The sequence below is a fragment of the Neophocaena asiaeorientalis genome, unplaced genomic scaffold (assembly GCF_003031525.2).
Source record: "Neophocaena asiaeorientalis asiaeorientalis breed wild unplaced genomic scaffold, Neophocaena_asiaeorientalis_V1.1 scaffold517, whole genome shotgun sequence".
Classification (NCBI taxonomy): Eukaryota; Metazoa; Chordata; class Mammalia; order Artiodactyla; family Phocoenidae; genus Neophocaena; species Neophocaena asiaeorientalis.
Window position 1 is genome coordinate 2230353 of NW_020172724.1, and position 25525 is coordinate 2255877.

A 25525-nucleotide genomic window follows, 5' to 3' on the forward strand; every position below is an offset into this window, starting at 1 on the left:
CCTGATCTCTTTTGCTGGGGAGGAAGAGCGTGTAGTAGAAAATAAACACGCTTGCAGCCCAGGGGTTAGCTGGAGCTGCACACACAGCTGGTGCCTGCTCGCTCCCTGGGAGGCCTTGGCCTCCAGCCTGGGCTGGCTCGGCCCTGGGGTGCCATGGAGTGCCCGTGGCTGCCCTGGGAGGCGCTGTCCCTCGCCCAGCTCAGGCCTGTACCCTGCGGCTTCCGGGAGGTTCCGGTTTCTGCCCGCCAGGTGGACGGCTCCCCCCTCCCGCCCCCACCCCCATTCTCCACAGCACACCGCTCGCAACACTGCCCTGCTTCTGCCACCTGAGCCCCCCAGGTGCCATCTGCCACCCTGTTTTCAGCCGGCAGGTAGGCGGCCTTGGGGCAGGGCGAGGAGCACGCAGGCGGATCCCAGATGGGGCAGGTAGTGCCTGGCCTGCTACCTGGCACCTGGGTTGTCCCCACCTGCCTAGGAATAGGTGAGAGCAGGTCTGGTAAAGTATGGGTGTGTCTAAGGGGTCCTCCTGTCTCTCTTGGCATCTTTGCATGTATGAGCTGTAGGGTCTGTCTGGCCCCTCTGTGTGTATCTGAACACCTGACCGTCCCTATCTTGAGCCTGGCCATTCCCATGGCATATCCCTACCCGCCTCCCTGTGTCTCTACTCCTTTGTGTCTCTCCGCCTGCACCTTGCATCTCTCTCTCACTGTCTCTGCGTCCCTGCCTGTCTCTCTCAGATCCGAGCTGGTGAGGGTGCCTTTGCCATCAGAGCCACCTCCCCCCACGTTGGGTTGCTCTGCTTAATTTCATTTTCCCGGGGCTCCAACTCACAGAAATAAACCCTCCCTCCCCACCCCTGCACTTTTTTGATTTAACAAGCCTGCTGCAAAACAATAGTGATTTCCGCATTGATCATAAACAGAAGTGATTACCATACAATTACAGCCTGAACCATCAGCCTCCATGCAATCACTGAGCCGCATTGTAAATAGGAAGACAATTGCCTGCAGAATTACCCCCAAATTGGTTTAACTGGCAACAAAAGAGTGTTGGCGTTTTGGCATTTTGGGGAGGGGGAGGGGGAGTGCTGGTGGTCCTGACAGCCAGGGTCCCCACTGCTGTCTTCCTTGCCTTTGTGGAGGTGACCTGCGAGGGCGAGCTGCCCACCGCCTTCCCCCACCTCATTCTCTTTGCTTCAGTTATTGCTCCTTGCCCATCTTGGCACCGTTTGTTATAAACTCATTTATAGTAATGTGCGAGCGTCCAAGCATGCCTTTGACTGGGAGAGTGGAGACGGGTGAGTCTGGGGGGACGGGATATTCCGGGGAGGCCTCCTCAGCTCCCCTGATCTCCCCTCTCCCCAGCGCCACCTCATCTGCCTCTTCCAGGTCACTTCATCCCGCTAGGCTCTTCTGGCCTGGCTCCGACCCTGCGGCCTTCCCTCCCCATCTCCCAGCCTAGTGGTGGTCTCCTGCCAGGAGGCTCCTGCTTTCTGTCCAGGGCGGCCTACTCCCTCCTACAGCTGCAGCGTGTCCCCTGCGTCCTCCGCAGCCTCCCAGGCCAGCTGGAGCCCCTGTGCCTGGCCTCATGAACCAGGGCAGCCCATTCCTGGGAGTCTGCCAGCCACCCCTGCAGCGAGTTCCAGGAGGGGCTCGCAAAGCAGGCCTCCGCTGACCTGGGCCCGCCCCTTTCCAGCCTCTGGTTTTATGAGAAGTCCTCTGCCAGCAGGCCGTCTCTTGAATGTCTGGAGACTGGACTCCTGAGCGCCAGCCGTTTCTGCAGGGGGCTTGTCTTTGCTTGGGAGGTGATTTCTCTCCAGGGTCAGGCTGCTCTGAAGTTACCGGGAAAGCCTGCCCACTGGCACACTTAGATTCTATCAGATTTGTGCAAATCCAGGTTAGAAGTGCTTCTGCATGTTCCATCTGATCCTCGTGGAAGGATTAGCGCGTGCTGGTGATTTTATTCTCGTTTTTGACGGAGGCGTGATGCAGCTGGCGCCAGGTCACACAGCCCACCAGTGGGGGTGAGGTCTCAGGCCCCTGCTGGAGTGCTTGTTTCTAGGCGCCATCTCTCCAGCGTTCTCGGACCTACAGGATGCAGGCTGGTTGTGGTGGGGTGGGTCTCACCTGGTCTCTGACCTGCTCTGAGAGCTCGGACAATACCAGTGATTTGAACAGGTCCCAGTGAGTGACACTTGGGGGTGCTGAGTTCTGCTCACACGTCCGTTAGTGCCTCTCATCCCCACTACAGCCCTGTAAGGGATGGTCAGGCCCCCACTGAGAGCACTCGACCCACTCAGAGCTCAGGTTCCTGGTACGGAAGCTAGTTTGAGGCATGTCTGCTAGCCTTCCAGCCTGTGCTACCCAGCATCCTGTAACGCAGAAGGCAGCCGGGGTTCCCCGGGCTCTCTCACTGGTCCAGGTATCACCGAGGCTCCCTGTCTGGTTGCTCCTTGCCAAAGTCTCGGGACAGAGCCCCATCTAGAGTTGGTATATTTAGAACCCAAAGTTCTGTCGGCTGCCCCAGCTCTGTCCTGCGCTGGGAGGGACCTCAGTGCTGCCCTGGGCTTGGCCTGAAGGGCTGGGGTGAGTTGGGCAGGGGCTGGGGCGACTCTTGAGTTGCCCCTGTGTGCCTGGCACCCACCTCTTCCGCGCTGACATTGAGAGGAAACCAGTCCAGAGAAGAAGCTGGTCAACGTGGCATCCACACACCGTGGCGGTCCCCGCCTGCCCAGCCGACCTGCCCTCACGTGCCCCGTCCCTGAGCCTTTGCTCCTGCTGCATGTCTCCTGGGTAGTCAGGTGTCCCGTGGAAAGAAGGGGAGTTCAAAGCTGCAAAGACCTGCACTCAAGTTCTGTGTCTGCCACGTCGTGCTTTGTGCCATCCTTACCTCTGAGTTCTGCTTCTTTTTCTTTAAAACGGGACTGTGCCCGCCCTGCTGGACGACTGGACAGTAGAGGTGAGCATGTTATCAGATAGCAGCTGCTGTCATCCTTGGCCTTGGAATCCAGCCCTCCCTCCGAGAAGGAGGGGGCCCACCCTTCAGTGAGCATGCGTCATGTGCAGAGCTTTGCGCTGGGCATTTTAAGGCTGCCTGGTTTGATCCTTCACCACTACCCTGAAAAGACAGCCACCACTGTATCTGCGATGTCCTACACGGGAGCCAGAGCCCCGTGTGGGCGGTCACACTTAGATTTAATGAAGTAACGTTAGATACGACGTAAAGCTCAGCTCCTTAGTACAGCAGCCCACGTTTCAAGTGCTCGATAGCCGCGCGTGGCCCGTGGCCCCTGTTTTGGGCAGCACAAAGATAGAACATCTCCATCACTGCAGGAGTTCTGTTGGACAGGCTGCCCTGTGTTATCATCCCCTCTCACGGGTGCGAAGTTGAGGACTAGATCAGTGACACGTCACACTCAGGGTCCCAGCTGGAGGAGTGGGAGCTGGCGTGCAAGCCTGGGCCCCTCAGCTGTAGGACACACTGAGCTCTCCTTTGTTGCCAGATCTCATACCTCCCCACACAGCCTCCGTGGGACCCTCAAGGGCAAGGACTGTGTTTGCTCTGCATCCCAGTGCCCAGCCCTAAGACCTACCCCAGGGCAAGCATTTGGGGCCGTGTTTGCCGAGAGGGCGATGGAATGAATGACCGAACAGACACTGCCTGCTGAAACTTGGGGGCACGCTTCATTCCCCTCCTCCAGGAGGATGCGCAGAGTCAACTGCTGAGGAGTGATGGATGGCCCCTCTCCCGAGATAAATGTGGCAGTCAAGGTAATCGGATTGTGTATGACAGTCTCATTTGTAGGCGAGGGTAGGAAGCGCCCAGCCATGCCTCGCCCCAGCCGCCCATATTAGTTTAATCAAATGCCTAGTATCTAAATGACTGGGCCTCAGTGATAGATGATGTGAGCTTTGCTAAATGCTGTTGCCCTGTCAAACCCAGCTTCTCAAGGCCCTGCCTGGCTCCTGGGAGCTCTCATTTGTTTTTTCTTGCCTGGTTATCTCTGAGTGGGGCAAGGAAGGGGGCTCTTGCATCTGTCTTAAATCTCTTGTTTTTCATGGAGGAGGAGGAAGAGGCCAGAGCTGGGGGAGGAGTGAGATGGAGTCACCTTCCGCCTCTTCTGAGAAGCCTTCCTGGGTGGCTGCAGACAGTCTAGGGGAGCATGACTCCCCAGAGCCCCTGAACTAGGGCCTCACCATGCACTATGTACCTTCTGTCTCGTACAGACTCTCCCCTCCCCTGTGCTAGCTAGCCTTTTCACTCTCTTCAAGGGGTATACCAGAAGTTTTTCCCTTTTATGTTGGAAAATTCTCAACTTTCCTCTTATGGGTTAGTGGTTGTTGTGTCCTCTTTGAGAATATTCCCCAATCCCAAGGTCATGGAGGTATTCACCTATATCATATTCCAGACAATGTATTATTTTGCTTTTTTTTTTTTTTTTGGTCTGTGGATTTTGGTCTGTGGTGTGAGGTAGGGATCAAGTTTCTGGTCTGCTCATTGTGAGCTCTGAGCTCCTGCTGTGTGCCCCAGACCAGGCTGGGTCCTCCGGAGAAACAGGAGGTAGAAAAGGCACAGTCCTGTGTTCTAGGAATGACAGTCAGTTTGAGCTTAAACTTGTGCTCTTAAAAAGGAGGCTGAGCCCAGCATGTATAACGCGCCACGCTTTGTGTCAGGGTGGGGTCTGCCCATACCAGCCATGCCCAGGGCTTCTGGTAACGTTGAGTGTCACTTGTGTGTCAGATACTGTTCTGGGCACTGGGGATGTGGCAGTGATTGCAGTACATGGAAACCCCTGCACTGGAAAGAGCTTTTGCTCTTTGCCCAGGACCACACAGGGGGGCATCAGATGAGAAATGACATAAAAAGTAGAAGGTAGTAAGTGCCATAGAGATGGGTTGAACAGAGGAGGGTAATAGAGGGAGTCAGTGGCGGGGATGGTACTGCCATCTACAAACTGGAAAGGTCAGGGAAGCCCTCACTGAGTAAGCCAGTGAGGGCTGAACCACGTGGATATCCAGGGCAAGAAACTTCCAGACAGATGTTGCAAAGACTCTGATACATGTAAATGGTGGAATAACTCTGGAAGGAAAACCAAATACACTAGCCTGATTCCCCTGGCGGGAGGAACTAAGATACGAGACTGGGGAGGGGAGACTGCATTTTTCAGGACATACCTTTTTTCTACTTTTGTATATTTTTAATCACATACACACCTTACGTCTTCAAAAATTACCATTGAAGAGTAAAGCAGGGAGGGTGGGGAAATGTAACAGTGAGGCGGAACCATCAGATGTACTTACTAGCAAAACTGTGGCTTTGGAGGCCAGCAAATGTGGGTCCTGATCCCTCTTCTGGCCTCTGTCTGAAATGTTAGCTTTCTAAGGAGACTATTTGTGCATTACTTAGGTGAATAAAAAGTCATTTTATTAATTAAAAATCAGTAGATCCCACTCTGCTGATTGTTTTGGCTGGTTGTCGTTGGGCGGGTTCCTTAACCTCTCTGAGCACCCGTTTCCTCCTGGAAAATGGGGGTAGTGATCCTGACATCACAGGATTGTCAGGAAAATGAACAGAGAAAAAGAGTGTGCTGAGTTTCTGCCCGGCCTGGAGTTGACCTTCCCGAGGGCATGTCCTTGGATGACCTGGCCCTCTGCAGGGCAGAGGCAGAGAATCTATCCCTGTCCTCAAGTTCTCCAACGGCTTGGGACCCCAGGAAGGCCCAGGCTTTGCATTCCAGCTGCCTCAGAGACAGATGGATTTGCTCTGGACCCCCAGGCTGATGGCCATCCAAGACGCTGTGGCCTGCTGGCCCTTCACAGCCCCCTCAGGATCCAGCCTGCCCAACTGGTGTCTGCTCGGCTGGGACCAGCTGGTCTTCACCAGCTGGTCATCTGGCTCTGACACCCTCCCTGCCCCAGTGTCTCCTCCTCTCTGGGCGCTGTGTTAATTTTTTCATGGCTTCCCTCAGAGGCAGAAGGCAGAGAGCTGTTTCCTGCAGGGAGAGAGCAGGCGCTGGGGGCGGGAGGAGGGAGGGAGGGAGAGCTGAGTGGTGATTAAACACTGCAGAGGCCTAAACAAACGACGGCTCCCTCCCCCAGCTGCTCTGGGAGAGAAACATGGAGCCGGAGCCGGCCTGAACTGCAGATGGCCCAGGCTGCTGTCTGCCCCCGCCTGCCTACTTGGAGCTGCCCTGGGGCTACTTCCTGAGAGCCACAGTGGTGCTGAGCCCTGCAGGAGCCAGCTCAGTCCTTAGGGCCACTGTGAGGCAGGCCCCGAGGCAGAGAGGGTTCAGGGCCACACCGCTAATGCACTAGGGAGTGGTAGAGCGGAGACGGTTGTGCAGGGGCAGTAGTAGTTACTTCTAGAGTACCAGCCTGAATGAGACAGCGCATGCAAAGTGCCCAGAACAGCACCTGGCCTGAATCAAGTTCTTGGCCCGCAGGAGCCACTGTCAAGGTTGCCCCCGTTACACCTTTAGAACAGCTGGGTGAGATAGGTTGCCGTGCGGGTGAAGAAACTGGGGTGCACACACCTACCAGGGTGTTGCCCGGGACCACACAGTCCACACAGCGGATTAAACCCAGGCTCGCCCACTTCTGACTCCCTGCCCAGAGTTCCTTCTCGTGGACCAATGGCGGGAAGAGAGTCAAACCTCCAGAGCCTTGAACACAAAGAACGGGGAAGTCAGCAGCGGGGTGAGAGGCCATCTGCCAGGCCCACGGCCCTCCTGGCCGGAGAGCTTGCGTGAAGGGGCGAGGGAGGAATGGTGCCCTCCCACTCTGTTCATGCAGAAAATGGCAACTGAGCTCACCCCTCGGTCTAGAGCAGTGGTTCCCAAAGCGGGGTTCCCTGGCCCAGCAGCAGCAGCATCACCTGGGAACTGGTTAGAAGTGCAAATTCTTAAGCTCCACCCCAGACCCACTGAATCAGAAACTCCACCGGGAGTGAGACCCAGCACTCTGGGTTTGAACAAGCCTTCCAGTTGCTTCTGATGCACAGGCAAGGTCGAGAACCCCTGGCCTAGAAACCCAAGTACTTCTGTCCTGCCCCGGGGCCTCACTGTCCAGGCCACAGTCACCCAGACATCACCCAGGTGTGCTACACTCTGAGTAACAGGTGCAGCCAGGAAGCAGTAGATGTAAATGGAATTCGTATAAACAATTCTTATTTTCATTGCAACAAGGCAGCTGGATATTGAACGGAACCTCACAGAGAATCCTTTCATCACATAAAGGAGCTTCTGCAAAGAGAAAACTCCTCTCTTGATTCCTGCCCCCTCCCCCCTAAGTGTTCTAGAAATTCAGTCTCTATGTCAGGTTTTCTTCGAATGGTGTCTACCTATACATAACTAAAACGAGTAGCCAGCCTGCTAAAAGCATTGCAGATAGTCTCCAAAATACATCAGGGACCCCTGCAGTTTAGAAGGAGAGCCTAGTGGGACAGATGGAGGCCAGTTTGGTGCTTTGGGCAGCTGGGTCATCCACCGCCAACCCCAGCTGGGCACCTGGAGGGGTCGTGCCAGCCAGGCACGGGTGGTTTCCAGGGCTCCGTCAAACATTCACACTCAGGGGTTCTCAGAAAAGGAGTGGAGTGACCGATTAGGAAGCCAAGACATAGACACCTGAAATGCGCAGCTCTCAGCTGCTCTTGCTAGATAAGTGGATAAGAGAGAAAACCCTGCAACACAGTTCTGGATAGGGAACCCACCGGAAGGTTGTCATCTCCCACAATGTGGGGTCCGGAAGCAGCATCTGAATCGGCCCCCAAATGCTGCCCGTGGGGCCAGGTCATGTGCCCCTGAGCTGATTTCCAGAGTGACTGTAGGTGGAGCGGCGCTTTGCCTCCGCCTCTAAGCCGCCTGCCCAGTGCTCAGGCCTCACCCTCACAAGCCCAGAGTCAGGGGCAGGAATCACTGACTGCATTTCTTGTGCCGGGAACCTGAGATCCTTGGAGGTTACCAGGTCACTCAGCCAGGGGAAGCCGGGAAGGAGTGGGAGGGTTGGGGTCCAAATGGTTAGAGGCAGGGGAGCTGGGGGTCTGGTCAGCAGGTTTCTCCTGAACCTGCTCTTTCTCCACAAACAGTGAGTGCCCTGAACCCAATTTGCAATAATCAAGGATCACCAGCAAAGTGCCGCTTGCCCCAAATCTCTCTCCTGCCCCCGTCACCACAGCACACATCCCCTTAGCCACTCTTAAGGGCTGGTAAGTTTTCCAGGTGGTTCCTTTATAGAAAGAAGGCTGCCCTGGGATCGGTCCGCACCTCCCTAAGGCTCTGACCCTGGCTTTATGAGTCCAGGCTGGGTGCAAGGAAACTGCCATTTGAGGGTCCTGGGGTTTGTCACTGGCTCCTGGCTCCCACGGGAAGAGTCAAGGTCCTGAGATTGAACGTGGGGGCCGGAGCGGATGGAGGGAGTGCTCAGCAAGGCCTCTCAGCTCTCAGACTCACAGCCCTCTGGCCCTCCACAAAGGTGGGTGGTTGTGTGTTTGGTCTCTCTCGGGGGTCTGCTTGACCCTGGGAAGGGCCTGGCCTCACACCGACCACTCCTTTTTACACTGGGAGCGGGAGGACACAACCAGATTGTGAGTACCCAGCTGGGAAGCCTCAGAAAAGTGAAGTACCCAGGGAAGAAATTGATTCCCGTAATCCCTCCTTACCCCTCGGGCTCCCTGAGAGGGAGCAACAGGCAGTAGTGTTTAACCCCCAGGAGAAACTGGCCATGGAGGAGAGAACAGGCTGCCCAGGTGACCTGCTGGAACGCGGGGCGTGAGCTCTGCAGGCAGGCAGACGGTGTGGCTCCCGTCTTGTCTTGCAGACGCACTGGGAGTGTCACGCCAGGGCCAGTGGCGTGGGGGGACCATCCTCGCCAGCCTGGGCCTCTGGGTCTCCTCTGTCCTGCTCAGCTGCTGCCTCGGAGCAAGATGGAGGTGGGGAGACTATTGGCTCTAGGCACGCACTGCCCCCCAACCCCCATGGATATTCTTGTCCATCCTTGGGTAGCCAAAGAGGTCAGTCCTGTTGGAACCCGTGTTCTTCTGACATATGGGGTGCAGGTGCACGGAGGCCTCCTGGCCTCGATCTGTTGTGGGCGTGGCTCGGGGCCCCTCCCCTCTCCAGCTATTAATGCTTTGCTGTAATTTCCAGCTGAGATGGTCTAGAGTCCCACGCTCACCCCACCACCAGCAAATGTCCAAGTAAGATGGGAAAATCCCGCCTTGGTCCTGGCCAGCCACAAACTCAGGTGTGTCCTGAGCCAGGTTACCTAGCTTCTCCGTGCTCGCCCCTTATCTTTAAGATGGGAGTTGTGACTTCCCCACCGCCAGGTGGCTTATGACAGTCCAGGGGGCAAGGGGTGTGTGAGCCGGCCCCCCACGGGGGTGCAGTACACAGTGGCAGCTCCCTGCCAGCTGGTCTCTGCAGACAGCAATGCTTTGGCCAGTGCCCCTATCCAGGCCCATCCCTCAGGCTGGCAGTTCTGAGGGGCACCCCCAAGAAGAAAGGGGCATTCTTTTTCTGATGAAAACACCCGCTTGAGCTTGTTTCGGGTGTATTTTCAGTTGAATCCGAGTTAGCCAGGAAGGCCCAGAGGGTGGTGTGACCTGGACAAGGAATTTTCCAGGCTGGGATTTTCCTAAAGTCCACGGACAGGCTCAACCCGTCTGACATCTCTTGGGTCGCTCCGCAGGGTTGAGGGACGGCCAAACTGGTTTGGGGATCAGCCCTGCCAGCAGCAGCTCTGAGATCCCCCAGAGTTCACTTCCTAGGGTGAGTTCACAAGCTTGGAGACGTCCAGCTCCTGCCAACCCAACCAGCCCTGGGGGACAGGTGTGGGAACACTGGTGGAGCATGCCAGAGGTCCTCTCCTGCCGGCCCAGACCATAGGACCGCAGATGGCAGGATCTGCCCAGCACAGAGAAGCAGGTAGGGCTGGGCGGGGCAGGCCGTGGGCCTTTCTGTGAATCCTGGGACCAGGCACCACTCATCTGGTGGTCACCCTGCCTGTGGGGCTTGTGTGTGGGTGAGGGGGGCAGGCAGAGATGGAGAGGAACAGGGTCACTCAGCCAAAGGGCCAGCAGTCGATCCTTCCTTGTTTTGACTTTCTCACCCACAGTGATGGGACGTGACAGGACAGGCAGAAAAGCGTGGGAACGATCTAGAAAAGCCAGAAGGAGCCGACACTCAGGACAGCGTGCCGCTGCTGCTGGAGCAGTGATACGGCTGTTTTGCAGGAGAGCGAGATTTTCCCCCAAGGAAAACATCTTTGGTTTTATGTTCCAGGGGTCAGCTGTCAGGGCCGCCAAAGTCCAACCTACAGCCCCCCAGGGAATGACATTTCCCATAACCAGGGGGAAGTTCTAACCCCTCAGCTGCCCAAGCTGCTGAGGCTGCCCACCTACTGGGCCCTGTCACACCTGCGTCTTGCACACACCGGCTCTTGGACCTCAGCAGATCCACTTGCTGCTCTGGGCTCAAGGCCTTAGTAAATGGGGTCCTTGGGCAAGGTGAGAGCTCTGGAATCCCTTCTGTCTATAGCCCACCCTGGTGGGGAGGGGGAGGGTCTAGGATGAGCAGCTCATCCCACCCACGGCACCTGCAGGATTGAGAAGGGGTTGAGGCTGGCTTCAACCTCGAGAGACATGAGCTCGCTGTGAGGCCAGGGCCGAGTCATGGGGCAACAGACTTCAGAAAGCACAAGCGCTCGCCCCTCTTTTACATAGGGTCCAGAGAGGGAAGGAAGTTACCTGAGGTCACACAGGAAGTTGGTAGCAGGCCAGGGACAATGCACTGGGGTGGTGCTGATTCATGGGAGTAGGAGGTGGGTAGGAGGCGCGCGGCCGTCTCCCGGGGATGCGTCTGCTCTCAGATAGGTGACATCCTGACTGGGGATGAAAGGGAAACCATCCCAGACCAGCAGTGGGGCCGCTGTCCTGCGATGTGACTGTGGTTGAATCACCTCCTCTTGGGCCTCCATTTCTGCTTCGTAACACATGGACAGCCTCATCCTTGGCCAGCTCCTCGCTGCGGCTTGTGAGGCTGTGCAGTGAGGCAGAGGGCACCAGATGGCTGGGAAAACGAAAAGCCTGTCTGTGTGCCCCCCACGATCCCATTAGGTCCTCCCATCCGTAGTGAGGTGCTGTCACCCCATTTCGCAGATACATACGTAGCCCCAGGCTGCCCGCTGGGTCGGTGGCCACATAGAACAGATGTCTGATTTCCTGAGGCCGAACAGCCACTGCCCCTGGCCCAAGGGCTCTGAGTCGCTGCCCCTGGCCCTGACCCTTTGTGGTCATGTGCATCCTGTACCATTTCCTTGGAGGAGATGGTCCAAGAGAACCAGCAGGGAGGGGCCCCTTTCTCTGTTTCTGGGGCACCCAGCGCTGGTGGGCACAGAGGAGGATGGGCAGATAACAGTTCCGTGGACAGCTCTGTTCTCAGGGGTCATGGATCACAGCAGGAATCCTGACCTTGGCTCCTGTCCCACCTCCTGCTGGACACACAGGCGCATGGGGACTGAGGAGGGGCCGAAGGTCTTCCCGCCACCCAGGCACTCCAGAGGCAAGGGTCTGCCCAGGCTGGCCGCCTGCACTGTGTGGCCTCAGAGCCGAGTCAGAGTGAGCAGCTACTGGGGCTCAGTTTCGTGGGGTCTCGGGTCTGCCCAACACAGAGTGTCTGGCAGAAAAAAACATTGGGTGTGGGCACCACTGGGTGCTTGGAAGCAACACTGCCCGCTCAGAGAGCACCCGGTGCGAAGGAGGTGGTGTAAGCCTGGGCCCAAGACGTATAAGCGTTTTTTGTGATCCTCTTGGACATGGGTGAAAGAAATTGTATTTTATTTGAGCAGCAGTATGTAGACGGGGAGACAGAGAAACCTCCTAATAAGAGAAACAACAGTTCTTTCTTACAGTTCCTCCTGTATGCTCGGCATCATACTAGCATTTTACGTGTATTAGCTTGTTTAATCCTCCTGATGGCTTAGGGGGTAGGTAATATTTATTATCCCCATTTTACCAAAGGGAAAACCAGAGCACAGAGAGGTTAACTAACTTACCCAAGGTCACACAGCTGCTAAGTGGCTGAGCTGGGGCTTGAACCCAGGCAGCCTGGCTGGAGTCTGTGCTCTTGGCCACTCTGCCTTCTAGAAGCAGAAGGTAGTCAACATTTCACAGCTTCCGAGTTTCCAGCTGAGACTCTGGCACAAGAGTTGCCATCTCTCACATGTGGTTTGAAGCTCAGGCCCTTCCTTCATCTTAGGGCTCTTCACGCCAGGCCTGTGAAGAGAGGTTCCTCTTACTGTCTCCCCACTTTACAGATGAGATGGAGAGACGAGCCCAGGCCTGTGTCATCTCGGCAACCCCCTTCTCCCTCCCCTTTTGGGCCCTCACCATTCCTCCTTTTCTCTGCTAGATCTGTAGAGTAGAACCCTGGTATCCAGGCACAGGCAGGAGTCTTCACTGTTCCTGACCAAACCAGCAACAGCAGGATCCCCAGGGAGCCCTGGGTGAGGTGCTCTGGGGTCATCCCTGTGATTGACGCATCAATAGGAACACCAGTGCCAACCCATGAGTAGAGAAGAGCCAGGGCTGCAGCTGGCCTTCCAGGTTATATGAATGGATGCTGTTTCCGTAAACTGCTTGTTACCTTTCATTCCCCAGTTTGGAGTGAGTGGCCCACTGATGGGTGTCACTTGACTTGGTTGTAGATTTTATTTGATGACAGCCCCAACCTGGACACAATGGTGATAGGATTCCATTCAGGGCTGATGGTCTTGAGGGGCCGGGTCCCTACCCCTGAGGAGTGGGGAGCTGCTGTCAGGTTTAAAAGCCACAGGGTGCCCAGGGTATTACCCTGATCGACTGGGTCTCAGATGCAGCGTGCCCAGTGTCTGTCCATCTCTCCTGTCTTCTTCTGCACGTTGAGTTACGTAGCTGCAATTCCATCTGTTAGTCGTGTGTTGGCTGCATATCCTGTGCTGGGTGCCAGGGTTGCAGAAGTGAACCCCTCGAATCCCATCGTGGCCCTCGGGGTTCATGCTCTCTCTGTAGAACCCCCAGCTTGACCCGGGGTAGCCCATCTCTCACTCATTTCAGCATCCTTTGAGCATCTACCGTCTCCCAGGCCCTGTGCAGCCTCTGGGGACACAGATTGGAAAGAGGTGAACAGGATACATTTGTGGAAAAATTCCTCTGGCTGCCTTATAGAGGGCAGGTTGGCAGGAGGCGGGATTGGAGACTGAGATAAATGATAGGACGTGCTTGTCATAATTCAGGAGAGAAAGGACAAAGCTGCAGAAGGTGATACGAGCAGGCAAGAAGCAGAGGGGACAGACTGCAAAGACGATCAGGCTGCAGTGACCCATGGGTGGGGCAGGGGGCAGTGCCCATCTTCTGGAGGTGGCTTGAGGTGGTCCTGGGGATTCGAGTGGATATGGGAACAGGAACTCAGATGTGCCAGGGAGGAAAGGAGGGGAAAGGGGGAGGAGCCCAGCGTGGAGGACTGGTTCTTCTGCCTTGACTCACTGGGCAAGGCCCGTACCAGGCTTCCCTGCTGGGAAAGGGGACCACCAAGCTTCTGCTACCACTTCAGAGGGTCTTGTGTGGATAGAGTAAGCTGATGGTATGAAAGCATTTGAAAATGTGTCATTAGTATATTTCATTGACCAGTGAACCCCGTTTGCATGTTCCCAGGGGCTTTTTCTGCCTCACTCTGACTTCCTTTCCGCCATCTCCCCCAGAAGCGTGGTTTGAGGGCCCGCCGCCTGGCAGGCATACCTCCTGAGCCCCCCCTGGGTCCTGCCCCATCCCTGGGTCTCGGAAGCCCTCATCCCTTCCTCCCCCGCCCTCCCTCTTCACACACGCACCCTCTCACCCACACACACTCCCACACTCAGAGCTCCTCTGTTCTCCAGCAGCCTTTTAGCTGCTGAGATGCCCTTGATACTTAATACGCTTTTGTTTCACTTGTTTCACTTTGCATGTAGCTTCCCCGGGCTGCAGCACATTTGATAATTCTCCTGCCCGGACCTTACACCCAGGTCTCTGTACCCTCTTCCCCAGACTGCCTTTCATCCTCCCTGCACCCCCATGCTCCCATCCCTTCCCGATTCCCAGATCTTACCGGGAGGGAGTATCCAGGCCTCTCACTGTCTGACATCTGTATGCTCACCTCCATAGGAAACAAATGCTGCTTTTTTTTTTTTTTTTTTTTTTTTTTTTTTGTGTGTGTGTGTGTGTGTGTGGCCACATGGCTGCCTCTGGTTTCTGGCTCCTTCTTAAGCCCAAGTCCTGCCTGGCAAGGGGCAGTTTTTTTGCATATGCCCGGGCGAGCTTGTCTGCCCCTTTGATGCTCCGACTCCCAGACTCCAGCCTCTGCCACCCCTCCACCCACAAGTGGCTCATTGTCTGCCGATTACTCTGCTGGTTTGGAGGATACAGCTCCACCCTCCCTCCCTGGAGCCCAGGCAATTCCCAGAGGCAGCCGTGCAGCCTCTTCCGTCTGCCGCCTCTCTCAAGGAAGGCTAGCAGCCCCATACTGGTTCATCTGATCATGCTGCTAGCAGATGACTTAGTTGTTTAAGTCCATGGAACCCTGGTGTCCCTTGCAGCTTCCTGGATAAACTGCAGACAAGTGCAGGTAGTGGGAGCATGAGAGGTCAAACTGTCGTGTCTCCTCCCTGGCTTGGAATCCCCTCTCCCTTCCACTGACCCCTCAGGGCTGCTGCTGTGTGGTCAGAAGTGGGCAGAGACACCAAAGGCCATCCTGTTGGTCACTTATCTACCAACCAAGGTCAAAAATGCTAATCGTCCTTGTATCAGTGGCAGACATACGTAGAGCACCTACTCCGTGCCTGACGCTGTTCCTGTGCTTTGTGGTGGTAACGCAACACATCCTTACAGCTGCTCTGGGACGTGGGGAGTAGAATTACCCCCCCCCCCCCAGTTTAGAGGTGAGGAAACTGAGGCACAGGAATTTAGGTGACTTGCTCAAGGCGTCACATGGGTGGTAGAGACTGAGCTGGGATGGGTTGTGGAGTCCGTGCCTCACCAGCTCTTCGGGTGCTTTGTGAATGCAGAGGTGGGTGTACGATGGAGGGGTTACTTTTCTGGGGCTGCTGTGAGTTACAGGATCCTTTGGGCCTCCGCCCACCCTCCCTCCCTTTTGGCTTCTGCTTGGATGCCCATGCAGTTGACTGACAGCACCAATTTACAGCTCACGTCCACTCTCTGAGGCAGGCAAGCCCCTGTTAAGCCCATTTCACAGATGGGGAGACTGAGCTCCAAGTAGTGAAGCAGCCTGTGTGAAATCTCCCAGCTAAAGAGTGTCAGGGCACAATTCAAGCTCAGTCCGTGGAACTCCAAAGCCAGGGCGTTTAGTCCCCGTGTCCCACAGCCTGCTCACCACTGTCCCACGGTCCCCTCTCCTCCCCTCTCCTGGGGTGGTGTAGACACTGCTGCCACCTCATCAGAGAGGCGTGCTTGGCTCAGCCGTGTACAGACAGAGCAGATGCACACCCAGACACCTACCCCGCCAGGCTGTCTTTCTGTCCTTGCATAATCCTCTACCTGCCTCTGTCTGTCAGTTCTCCTGGGTCTCTGATTTTTTGGCTGCAAATCCCCATGTGTTATCATTGACCGATGTTTGCCTCAGAACAGCTTGTGTTGGTTTGCACCATGATGAGAGCCTGCCCTGCGTCCGTCCGCCATGCGTCTGCCCACGTGGCCTCTGTGCCAGCTGGCTACTAGGGCCAAGGGGGTGATAGGTGGTGCCTCCCTCGCTCCCTGTCCTTTCCCTCTTGGTTGTAGGATTGTGGCTGTCCTGGCATCTGTGTTGTGTCCTGGCTGCCTAATACCCACAGCACATCTGCTCACAGCATCCCAGACCCTCCCCAGCCAGGCCCCTCTACACCACCAGCCTCCCTTTATTCTGTCTGCAGAAAACCACTCCACTAGCAATAGGAAGACAAGGGCCGTCCTTGACCAAGTAGGCGGGTGGCTTGTGACACAGGAGGAAAGCTCTGAATGCCCCGCTGTGCCCCCATCCCCTCCCATGGCGTGTTGGCCCCCAGGAGGAGCGCGGGCTGGGAGGGGTGGCCGTGGGCAGGGCGGGCAGCAGGCGGCACCATCTGCGGCCATCCTTTGTGCTGGCAGCCGAGCGATCCCTCCATCGCTGTGATCCGCCGGGCCTCGTGCTTGGCGTGCAAATGAGTTTCCAGATGCCCGGTGCCCCCCCGCACAAGAAGCGGTAGCTAGGGGCCTGGGAGAAGAATGGAGCAATCTGGAAATTCATTTCTGTTTGTTCCAGCCTCGCTGAATAGACCACTTCTCCCTCCAGCTGAGGCAGATGTGTGCTGGGCACCCGCTTCAGGGGCGTTTTGCCACGGTTTCTGGGTAGACACACGCCGGGGGGGTGGTGCCTCTCCTCTCTGGCACCCTCCTCCCTGTGCAGGTGGTGGTATGGTGAGGCCCCCAGAGAGCGGCAGGACACAGCTTTTAAGACGCAGCTTGCCCACTGGCACCCCCTCCTGGAGGGAGAGACAGTTGCCCTGTTGGGAAGGGCACAGGCTGTATCTCGGCCTCGCTTTCCTCTTTGGTCGAGCAGTTTTGCACAACTGGTGACCCCGGCGGGACCCTTCACCACCCCACCCCATTCTCACAAAAACCACTGCCCTTCTTTTGTCCTTTGGTCCCCAGCAGACCCCTGGGAACATGGGCACCTCCCTCCCAGCCAGCTCTCAGCAGGACTCGATGGACGGGGTTCTCCCGCTGCTCCTAAAGATGCTGGGCCCCACTCACTCTGCACTCCTGACAGAGATTGCCTGGGCCATGGGCACGGGCGGAGCCTGGCAGGGTCTCAGAGGGCCCCCAGCCCTGCCTCTCGGAGCCTTGGGCTGATGGGGCAGCCTATCCAGGATCTGAGTGGCTTGAAGTGGCAGCCCTGTGCTACCACCCCGGGGCCTTGTGTGTCTGTGCGTCTTCCCCCAGTGCCTGCTGAACGAGGTAAGGGGTGTGATTCAGATGAGGCCCGAAGCGTTTCTCATTGAATCAGAGGGGCTAGAGGCCCTGGCCTCTTGGTTTTGGCCTTTTGAAGAGTTTCATCTCCTCCCCCACATTCTGGTTCAGCCTTGGGCTTCACCACCAGGATGTGCAGCAGGGGCACCATCTGTGTGTCTGCCTCTCTCTGACTGTGATTACTGTGAACGAATGACTTCACCTGCCTGAGCAGTGAAGCAGTCCGCTCACCTGTAGATGGGGATGAGAGCTGATATCCTGCATCACGTGGGGTGGATTCGAGAAAAGGACACAGAAGCATGTTGCACGGCGTCCACATGGGAGACCCTGGAAACAAGCAAGTGGGCTCTGCATCCAGCCAAGTGGCTGAGCAGTCCTGGTTCAAAAGGCTCCTGGTTGCCTGACCAGGTCGACGCGTTCCAGAACTATCACATCAGTCTGGCTGATTACTCGTGGCAGGAGTGAGGCATTGGCTGGGCTGTGATCGGCCGTTTTTGCTTCCACGGTCTCCGCAGTTTCCCCTCCTGCCCCTGACCACAGCCCTGGAGGAAAGGCAGGGCAGGGGTCCTTACTCCTCTTTCCCTGCTGGCAAACTGAGGCCAAGAGAGGGTCTGTGAGCTCCTTAGGGTCACACTGCGAGGTGGTGACAACCCAGCCTTCCTGACTCCTGACTTCCCCAAACCTCAGCTCCTTTATGCGCTTTGGAAGGACTGGCCAGAAACACTGACCCTGAGGGTGCTTTTGGCCTCTGGTGGCTGCACCGGCACAGTTCAGGATGAAAGAAAGTCCCCCAGCACCCAGTTCATTCCGGTTGCTTTTCTCTTGGTTTCCGAGGCCTCCTTAAGCCTGGATGTGGAGGGTTCTCCTGTGCTTCTGCCTTTGGTGCCCCTGGCAGACTCTATCTAGCTCAGCCCCAGGGCCACTCTGCCCTGGAAATCCTTTGTCCTTTCAAGCATCTGTGCCCAGCAGGGCAGGGACCTGTCGCAGTCCTGACCGGAAGGTGGGTGCACGCGTGCTCAGCGGGCAGGGCACTTTCTGGGGAGGAGTGTAAGGGAGAACCCAGGCACTCCTGGGAAAACGTCAACAGGTTCCAGGAAGGATCCGGATTTTGTTTAAACCTTGTGATTTGGGGTCCTACCCATGGGGAGGAAGCCATGTTGAGCCCATCGTCCAGAGTCCGAGGGGGGTGGGCTTCACTGAGACGGCCGGGGGCGGCCAGCAGTTCCTGACCTGGGCCCAGGGCACAGGTCTGTGCTTGGCCCCTCTGCCCCTCTCCGGTCTCCTCTTGGCCCCACCTCTGCTGTCTGCTCTGTCGTCTTGACTCTCTCCTCTTTGCCATTGTGGTCAGCCCTCCTCTGATCCATTCCTACAGTAACAGCAGCTTTTCAGTCCTCCTTCCTTTAGGTGCTGTAGCCCCACTATACAGGCGAGAACACTGAGGCCTCCTGAGGAGGCTTAGTGACTCTCCTGGTGTCACACCAAGGTGGAGGCGAAGCCAGCATCAGGAGCACCCAGTCTGGGTGGGTGAGGTGGCCGAGGAGCCCGCTGACCATCCCGCCCTTCCTTGCAGCCCTGCTGTCCTCCTGGTGCGAGGAGCTCGGCCGTCTCCTGCTGCTCCGACATCAGAAGAGCCGCCAGAGCGACCCCCCTGGGAAACTCCCCATGCAGCCTCCCCTCAACTCCATGAGCTCCATGAAACCCACTCTGTCACACAGGTGAGTGGGCATATGCGCCACCAGGGGTGGGTCCGGGGCCCGCTTGGGTGGATGCTGGACAGCCCCCCTTCAGGCCCCCAGGTCTCCTTGGAAATGCGCCTCAGGTGGGAGAACTGGGGTGGGTGCCCCTGAACAGCCGGGAGGATAGTATGTTTTCTAAATGCAATTGTCATGTTTGAAATCCTCGTGGGTGAGCGCTGTTTCTCCCCCATCAAAACAGAGGCTGAAAGCTCTGGGCTTACCCAGCCTGACTGCTTTGTCCCTTTGGTGGAGAGCTGTCTCTTCTTCAGGTTCTAGACTTATGGCAGAAAGTTAGCCTTCCTGAACCCAGAGCCTCCCCTCTTTCCTAAGCAGGGTCTCAGGCAGGGCTGGAAGGGGCTCAGGAAGGTCACCGGGCTGGTGGTCACAGCCCAGGCCTTCCAGACAGGAGCCTTGTGTGGCTGGACCATCAGCACTGGGCAGGGCCACCAGAAACCCAGCATCACAGGTGGGACTGGGCTTGCCAGAGGCCATCAGGCACTGAGCAACTGTCCAGTCTGCCCTTCACCAGCCTCAGAAGGAGCGCGTGGTCAGGACCGGCAAGTGCCCCAGTTCATTATCTCCACGTCCCTCGCTGAGCTGGGGATGTTCTCTGCGAGCGCTGTTCGGGTTGACCCTGGAACAACAGGGCCTGTCGTGCTGTCTGCTCTCCCTGTGCCCAGAGCGCGCTGCAGGGCACCTGGGTCCCACCATTGAGGCGCTGCCGGGAAGTCTGGTACTGGCCACGCTTTGTAAATCAAATTAGAGTTAGTTGATTCCTGGAGCCAGAAGGGAACTTAGAGTTCTTCGGTCCAGCACCTGCCCGAGCAGGATGGCCCCCAACATGTGGCTGGCTCCCTGCCTCGGTCAGACCCTTCTCAGGGTCACTGCCTCGTTACGCCCTCGGTCAGGACTCTGACAGCTCTGATGCTTAGAACAGCCCCCTTCTGTAGGTGTTTCTAAGGACGGGGTACTGTTGGCATTTGGGCCAGAGTAGTTTTTTATGGTGCAGGGGTTTGCAGAGCATGTCATGTCTTGGTCCCTGCCCACTCGATTCTCCTAGGACCCCCAGGCATTGCTAAAGGACTCTCACATGTTTGGGGGGTGGAGGTATCACCTGTGGTTAAGAACCACTGCTCTAGAGAGGCAAAACCCTCCTCCGTCCACCTTCCCCCTCTTGCCCCCCGCTCGGCTAAAAAGCCACAGGTCTTCTCCAGCTGAACTGCTGCCCAGCCGCTGGGTACAGGCTGTGGCTGAGTGCAACCCATGCTACACACTTTGCATTTACCCTTGCTACCTTTTACCTCCTTAACTCTCCATCCTGCCAGAGTCATCCTGCCTCTCATGATCCCACGTCGCATGTCCTTCTCAGCCATCCCTTCTCCAGGTCATTTCAGTAAAGCTGCCTTTGATGGCAGGCCAGCCCCTCCGGGGACCTGCCACAGACCAGCTTGGCTGTGACCGCAGCCAGCCCTTGGCCAGGTCTCTGCTGAGTTGAGCTGAAAGCATGAGACTGCCTGGTCCTAGGGTTAAACAGATGAAGGGTGTCTCTGCTCCAGGAGCTGACTCTCACTGGTTGGGGAAATAAGACTCAGTGAGGCAAAATTGGGAGCTGGCAGGTGGAGGCAGGGTTAGGGTGAGTGACTTTGGGGTTCTCTAGGAGGAAGATGGCCAGGGTGAGACAGTCAAGAGGCCCAGAGGATATGGGCCTTGACCTTGAAGGACTTGGGCTGGAAGCTGGGCAGATTGCATCCTATGAGTTCGAACTGGCTTTCCCAAGAAGTGCTATGGGCTAAAGAGCCACTGGCTGGTACCCAGTGCCCTGCTAAACACACACACACACACACACACACACACACACACACACCTCTTCAGCCCCTTGTATGTGCCCATGGAGTGCTAGAGAGGGTGAAGCAGGCAGCCTCTCAGAGAAGGGAGAGCTGTGTGCATTGGAAGACATGCTAAGTGTTGATGGGTAACAACACAGCAAGGTGACAGGCATTCTGGACCATATCCTATACCCCAAGGACAGAACTGGAAGGGAAATGCCCAGAGCAGGACAATGACTTGCCTAAGAACACACAGCCAGGAAGGGGCAGGGCGCCGAACCACACACAGCGCTCTACCCTTCACCCTCCCACGAGCCATTCAAGACCAGTGACGTGGTATCTGGTCATTAACCCGATCCTAAGCCACACCTCGCCCTATTTCCCGATTTATAGTGGGACAGTTGAGACCAGAAGGAAGTATCATCTGTTGAACAAGGCCCAACCCGTGTCCATTCCGACCAGGGCTGTTCCTAGGGCACATTGTGGCCTGTGATTAGAGATCGGCTGCTCTCTGCCTATAACTTCATGCATTTCCCCAAGGTGGGGAGTCCCTTATTTCCAGAGAAAGTCCAATGGGGTGCGTCACCTTCTAAGTCCCTCATGTAATTTCCCAAACAAGAAGGAAAGAAAGTGGAAGAGAAAGTCAAATACTGTCACAGCTAGGGAAGTCTTCTGCCCGCCCTCCTCCACAGCTGTATTGAATGACTTGGAGGAAGGAAGCTTCTCTTCCCCTTTCATTAAGGAGACCTCAGGCGGGGGGTGAGCTTAGGGACCCTGCGTGTTCAAGATTCGGTGCTCAGAGGTGTGTGGCTATTCCAAGACGCAGGGGTCCTTGTCTGAAGGTTCTGAGGACAAGCAAACAGGAGAGCGTGAGGGAGCCAGGATGCCTGAAGCCCCAGGCCGGTGGGCTGGGAGGCTGTGACTGTTGTATTTCTGTAGTTCAGGTGTCACGGTCACATCCATTACAGGCCATGGAGGTCGGCCCCACAGCATCAGTCTGTGAGTTGGGGCCTGTGCCCAGGACCCCTGGAGCCAGCTTCTGAGCGTGCCAGCGGTTAGGAGGAATCCTGGGTACCCACACGTTTGGCTCGCGCTGTGGTTCGTGGAGCAGCCTGTGGGCTCGTCCCCGTCTGGTCCTGACCACTGAGCCGTCGGTGTGCAGTCCTCCCACTTTATAGAGGTGCGCAGAGCACCGCACAGGAGAAGGGAGGCTGGGAGAGGCCAGCCCAGGGCAGGAAGGGGCCTCGGGCCTGCGGCCAGGCAGCAGGATCCCTTCACAGTCCCGGCAGTGACCCAGACTTGTTGCCAACAAATATTTCTGTCTTCTTCCAGATATTTAGTGAGTGGCTGAAAAAGCCGTTTGTGATGAGCACATTGTCCATGTGCTACAGCAGTAATGGAAAGCCTCAGAAATCTTGTGTATACTCTTAATTTGATTACAGTCAACGTCCACTAGAGCTGGGGAAGCCTCCAAGACCAAGGGGTGCCACCCTTCCCCTCCAGCTGAGGGATTTGCAACCCCCAGAGGAGAGGTTCCTGGGAGGGGCCTTGGGGCTCCCCTCGGATTCTGTGCTCCCCTCCAATCCTGAGCAGGGCCCTTAGCTCCACGCCGTATAGCAGGCGGGGTACAGGCCCTGGAGCCAAGCTGCCCAGCATTGAGTTTCAGCTCTGCCGTCTTCTCTCTGGGTCACTTTGAGCAGCTCTGTATCTTCTCTCTACCTCCGTTGCCTCACGTGTAGCAATGGAATGACAGCAGCAGAGGACTTAACGCTTGTTGCCAGGCCTGGACACGGGGAGCCCCGTGGACGAGTCATTATTCTCTGAACCCTCAGCTTGGGGCCATCAGACTCAGATGTGCTCATTCACGGTCAACCAACAAAGAAGGGATCAAGCGAAACTGACTGCCGGTCCTCTTCTTTCCTTGGTCCCATCACACCACCTTCACCGCTTTTCATTTTTAGCTCTTTTTTGTACAGCCACACCGAAAGCTCAGTTTGTAATAGACCCCTCTTCTTGCCCCCAGGAAAAAAGAAAAAAGCAATGAAAGGGAGACTGAAGGATCTGTAAATCCATCAGTTCCAGATTGCCAAGATGCAAGGATCTTTTCCTTTTCTCCTTCCTCTTGAAAAAATTTAAAGCCCTCTAATACGCAGTTAGCTGCACCAGTTCCTCTCTGAGTTTCACCGCAGGGAGGGAAGGAAGCAGCCCCCACTAATTGTGATGATGGAGAGAGCTGCTAATGGTCCCCCTAAATTAAAGATGGTGGGAGCGTCAGCTCCTCACTGGCTTGGTGTGTCATTAGTGGTAACACTACAGCCTTGCGCAGAGACGGGACCAGTAGAGCCGGATGAGGGAAATTAATTAAGGTCTGGCGATACCCTTAATAGGAATTTGTTATTTCTCCCAAATAAAGTGGCTGTGAGAACTGCAAGGGAAGAAATAATGCAGCCCTCCCTCCCGCTTCCCTCCATGAATGTCTGTGTAGACACTTTCACAGGAGGTGCCCGGGAACCAGGAATCATCACTCCCTCTTTACTCATTTTCTCATATTTAGCAAACATTGGTCAGTGCCCATGGGGCTGGCAAACAGACATGTAAACCGTCTGCTGTAACTACAGTGTGAAGAGCTCTTTGTAAAATATATGAAAAGAAGTGCTAAGGGAACAGAGTAAAATGCCCTTGGTGGTCTGCTTAGGAGAGTCACAAAAGGAGGCATCCAGGCTGGGCTCTGAAGTATAGATGGGAGTTTATGAGAGAAAGGAAGGCAGAGGAACACTAAGGAAAGCCTCAGAGGCTTGGAACATATGTTCAACAGGCAGGAATGATAATAACACCCCCTCCCATTGATAGCCTATTTGCAAAACTTCCAAGCACCATCACTATATCATCAAGTAAATACGGGTACCTACACCCCAACTGAGCTGGAGAAATGGAGAGAAAAGTATAGGTACAGTTGAGCAGAGACTGTCTGCCAGGCACTGTGCAGAATTTTACCTGTATTTGTATGTCTCATCCTAAGCATAGTAGTATTAGTCCCACTTTACAGATGAGAAAGTTGAGGCTGACTTAGGTAACACGGCTCAGGTCATAGAAATCATCAGTGGCCTACCAGAGCCAAGGTTTGACCCCAAAGAATCTAAGTTCCGAGCCCAGATAGTTAACCACTGTGCTTTGAGGCCTCCCTCTGCCGTTTGATTATTAGCTAAAAAAATGTTGAGTCAGAGTCCTTGAATATTTGCCAATATACTCAGTCCAGGCCAAAGCTAGTGATTTGATGTATAAAGTGTTTTTTTCCTGGGACACTATTTGGGTTTTGTCTGCAGCCAGTCTTTGAAGCATAACTTACGTCTCCTGTGTGCCTTCACTGGCTGGCTTTCCCAAGAACTTTTAGGAAGTTATGCCCCTTCTTGGAGTTCTCATGGACTTCTAGATGGCCTTTGTAATGGATGCTTCCTTGCATTATCGCCATCTTTGTACAGGGAAGCGCCACCTTACTGGACCCTAAGCTCCCTGGGACAGTGGCCAGGCCCACTATCAACCTTACCCTTGACTACCTCTGGGAACCTGGGAGCCTCAGATCCTAAGGCATGTGTCTGTTGAGCCCACTTCAAGGGATTAAATGAGTTCTTGTGTGAAAGTCACTTCACGCGGTTCCTTACATGTAGAAGCCACTCAATGGACCATAACAGTGGTAACAGCAGCTAGTAGTTCGAGGGTACCCGGCTGTATTAGGCCTTGCCTTACCCATGTGAGGTCACCTAATCCTCATGGCCGCCCTCTGAGTGAGGGGCTCTTCTCATCCCTGGGTGTGGCGAGGGATGGCACACTGAGGCCTCTGTCCCCCCCACCCCCCCCGGAGGGCAGGACCTCTCGCTTCCTGGGTGCCGGGTGCCCATGTGGTCACAGGCACACTGTAGGTGGCCAGCAGTCAGGCTTAATGAATGAATGCATTCATTCATTCTAAGGCATCCCTCTGAGGCCAAGCACAGAGAGGTGGTGTTTCTTTCTGGCACTTTTATTAGAAGCGTCCTGAGCCCTGCAGGTGTGTGAAGACATCATGCCAGGCACAGGTAGCCGGAGAACCTGGGGCTCCCGGGGCAGAAGGAAAAAGGCAGGAGGGCTTTCGCTCAGGCTCCCACTTGGGCCCCAGAAATGTGAGGAGAAAGTGGAGGTCAGGCCAGTGGATGGGGCGAGGGCTTCCTGGAAGAGGTAGCCTTTGGAAGAGGAGCCTGGAAAGGATGAGTGGCATCTTTCAGGGTGAGGACGAAGTATCTGAGTCCGAGAAGAGGCACAGAGGTAGGGAAGCAGCTGCCTCTGTGTTGGGAGTTGCTTGGCAGAGCACTGCTGAGAACGCTGGTGGCTTCTGGCACTGGTGCCTCTGTAGGTGGAACAGGATTCTTGGGGCAGGTTTGACTGGACAGGACTGTGTCTGCGGGTGGCTTGTGGCATGAGACCAGACCATGCTGGATTGCAGGTGTGCAGAGCTGGGCAGGACTACTAAGAGTGGGTTCTCAGATCCCAGGGGTGCTGGCCTCCCTCTGAACCAGGTATGGACAGGTGGAGGGAAGTGGTTCCCAGTGGGCAGCCCTGAAATGCCAGGGACCTCTGACCTGGGCTGCGCATGTCTGCTGGGGAAATAGTGCTTGCAGAGGAGGCACGCGGCCTCCGGCCATCCCCAAGCCCCTAGGCCTCCTCTTCAGCACCCTGAGCCCCTCCCACCCTGGTAGGGCCCAAAAGCCTGGCTGGTCCTTGACCCTCGGGCACTGGGAGCCAGGCAGCACCCCGCCCCCCGCCCCGACAGCAGTGTCTGAGTCTGGGCAGAGACGTCGGCAGGGCTGACTGCCACCGTGGGCCCATGGGGGCGAGTGCCTTTTCCGCGCCAGCAGGAGCCGTCTCCCCAGGAGATGAGTCACAGCCCTGTCGGTGCGGCTGCCACTTCTGCTTTTGTAGCAGGTGCGA

General features: G+C 56.1%; 1 protein-coding gene across 1 annotated transcript in view; it reads left to right on the top strand.

Moving 5' to 3' along the window:
• Positions 1–25525, top strand: part of ZMIZ1 (zinc finger MIZ-type containing 1) — a 229718-nt gene that overhangs the window by 175461 nt on the left and 28732 nt on the right. The window contains exon 8 of the mRNA XM_024740273.1: positions 18575–18719. Coding sequence (XP_024596041.1) covers positions 18575–18719 — 145 coding nt within the window. The remainder of the gene's footprint in view (positions 1–18574; positions 18720–25525) is intronic.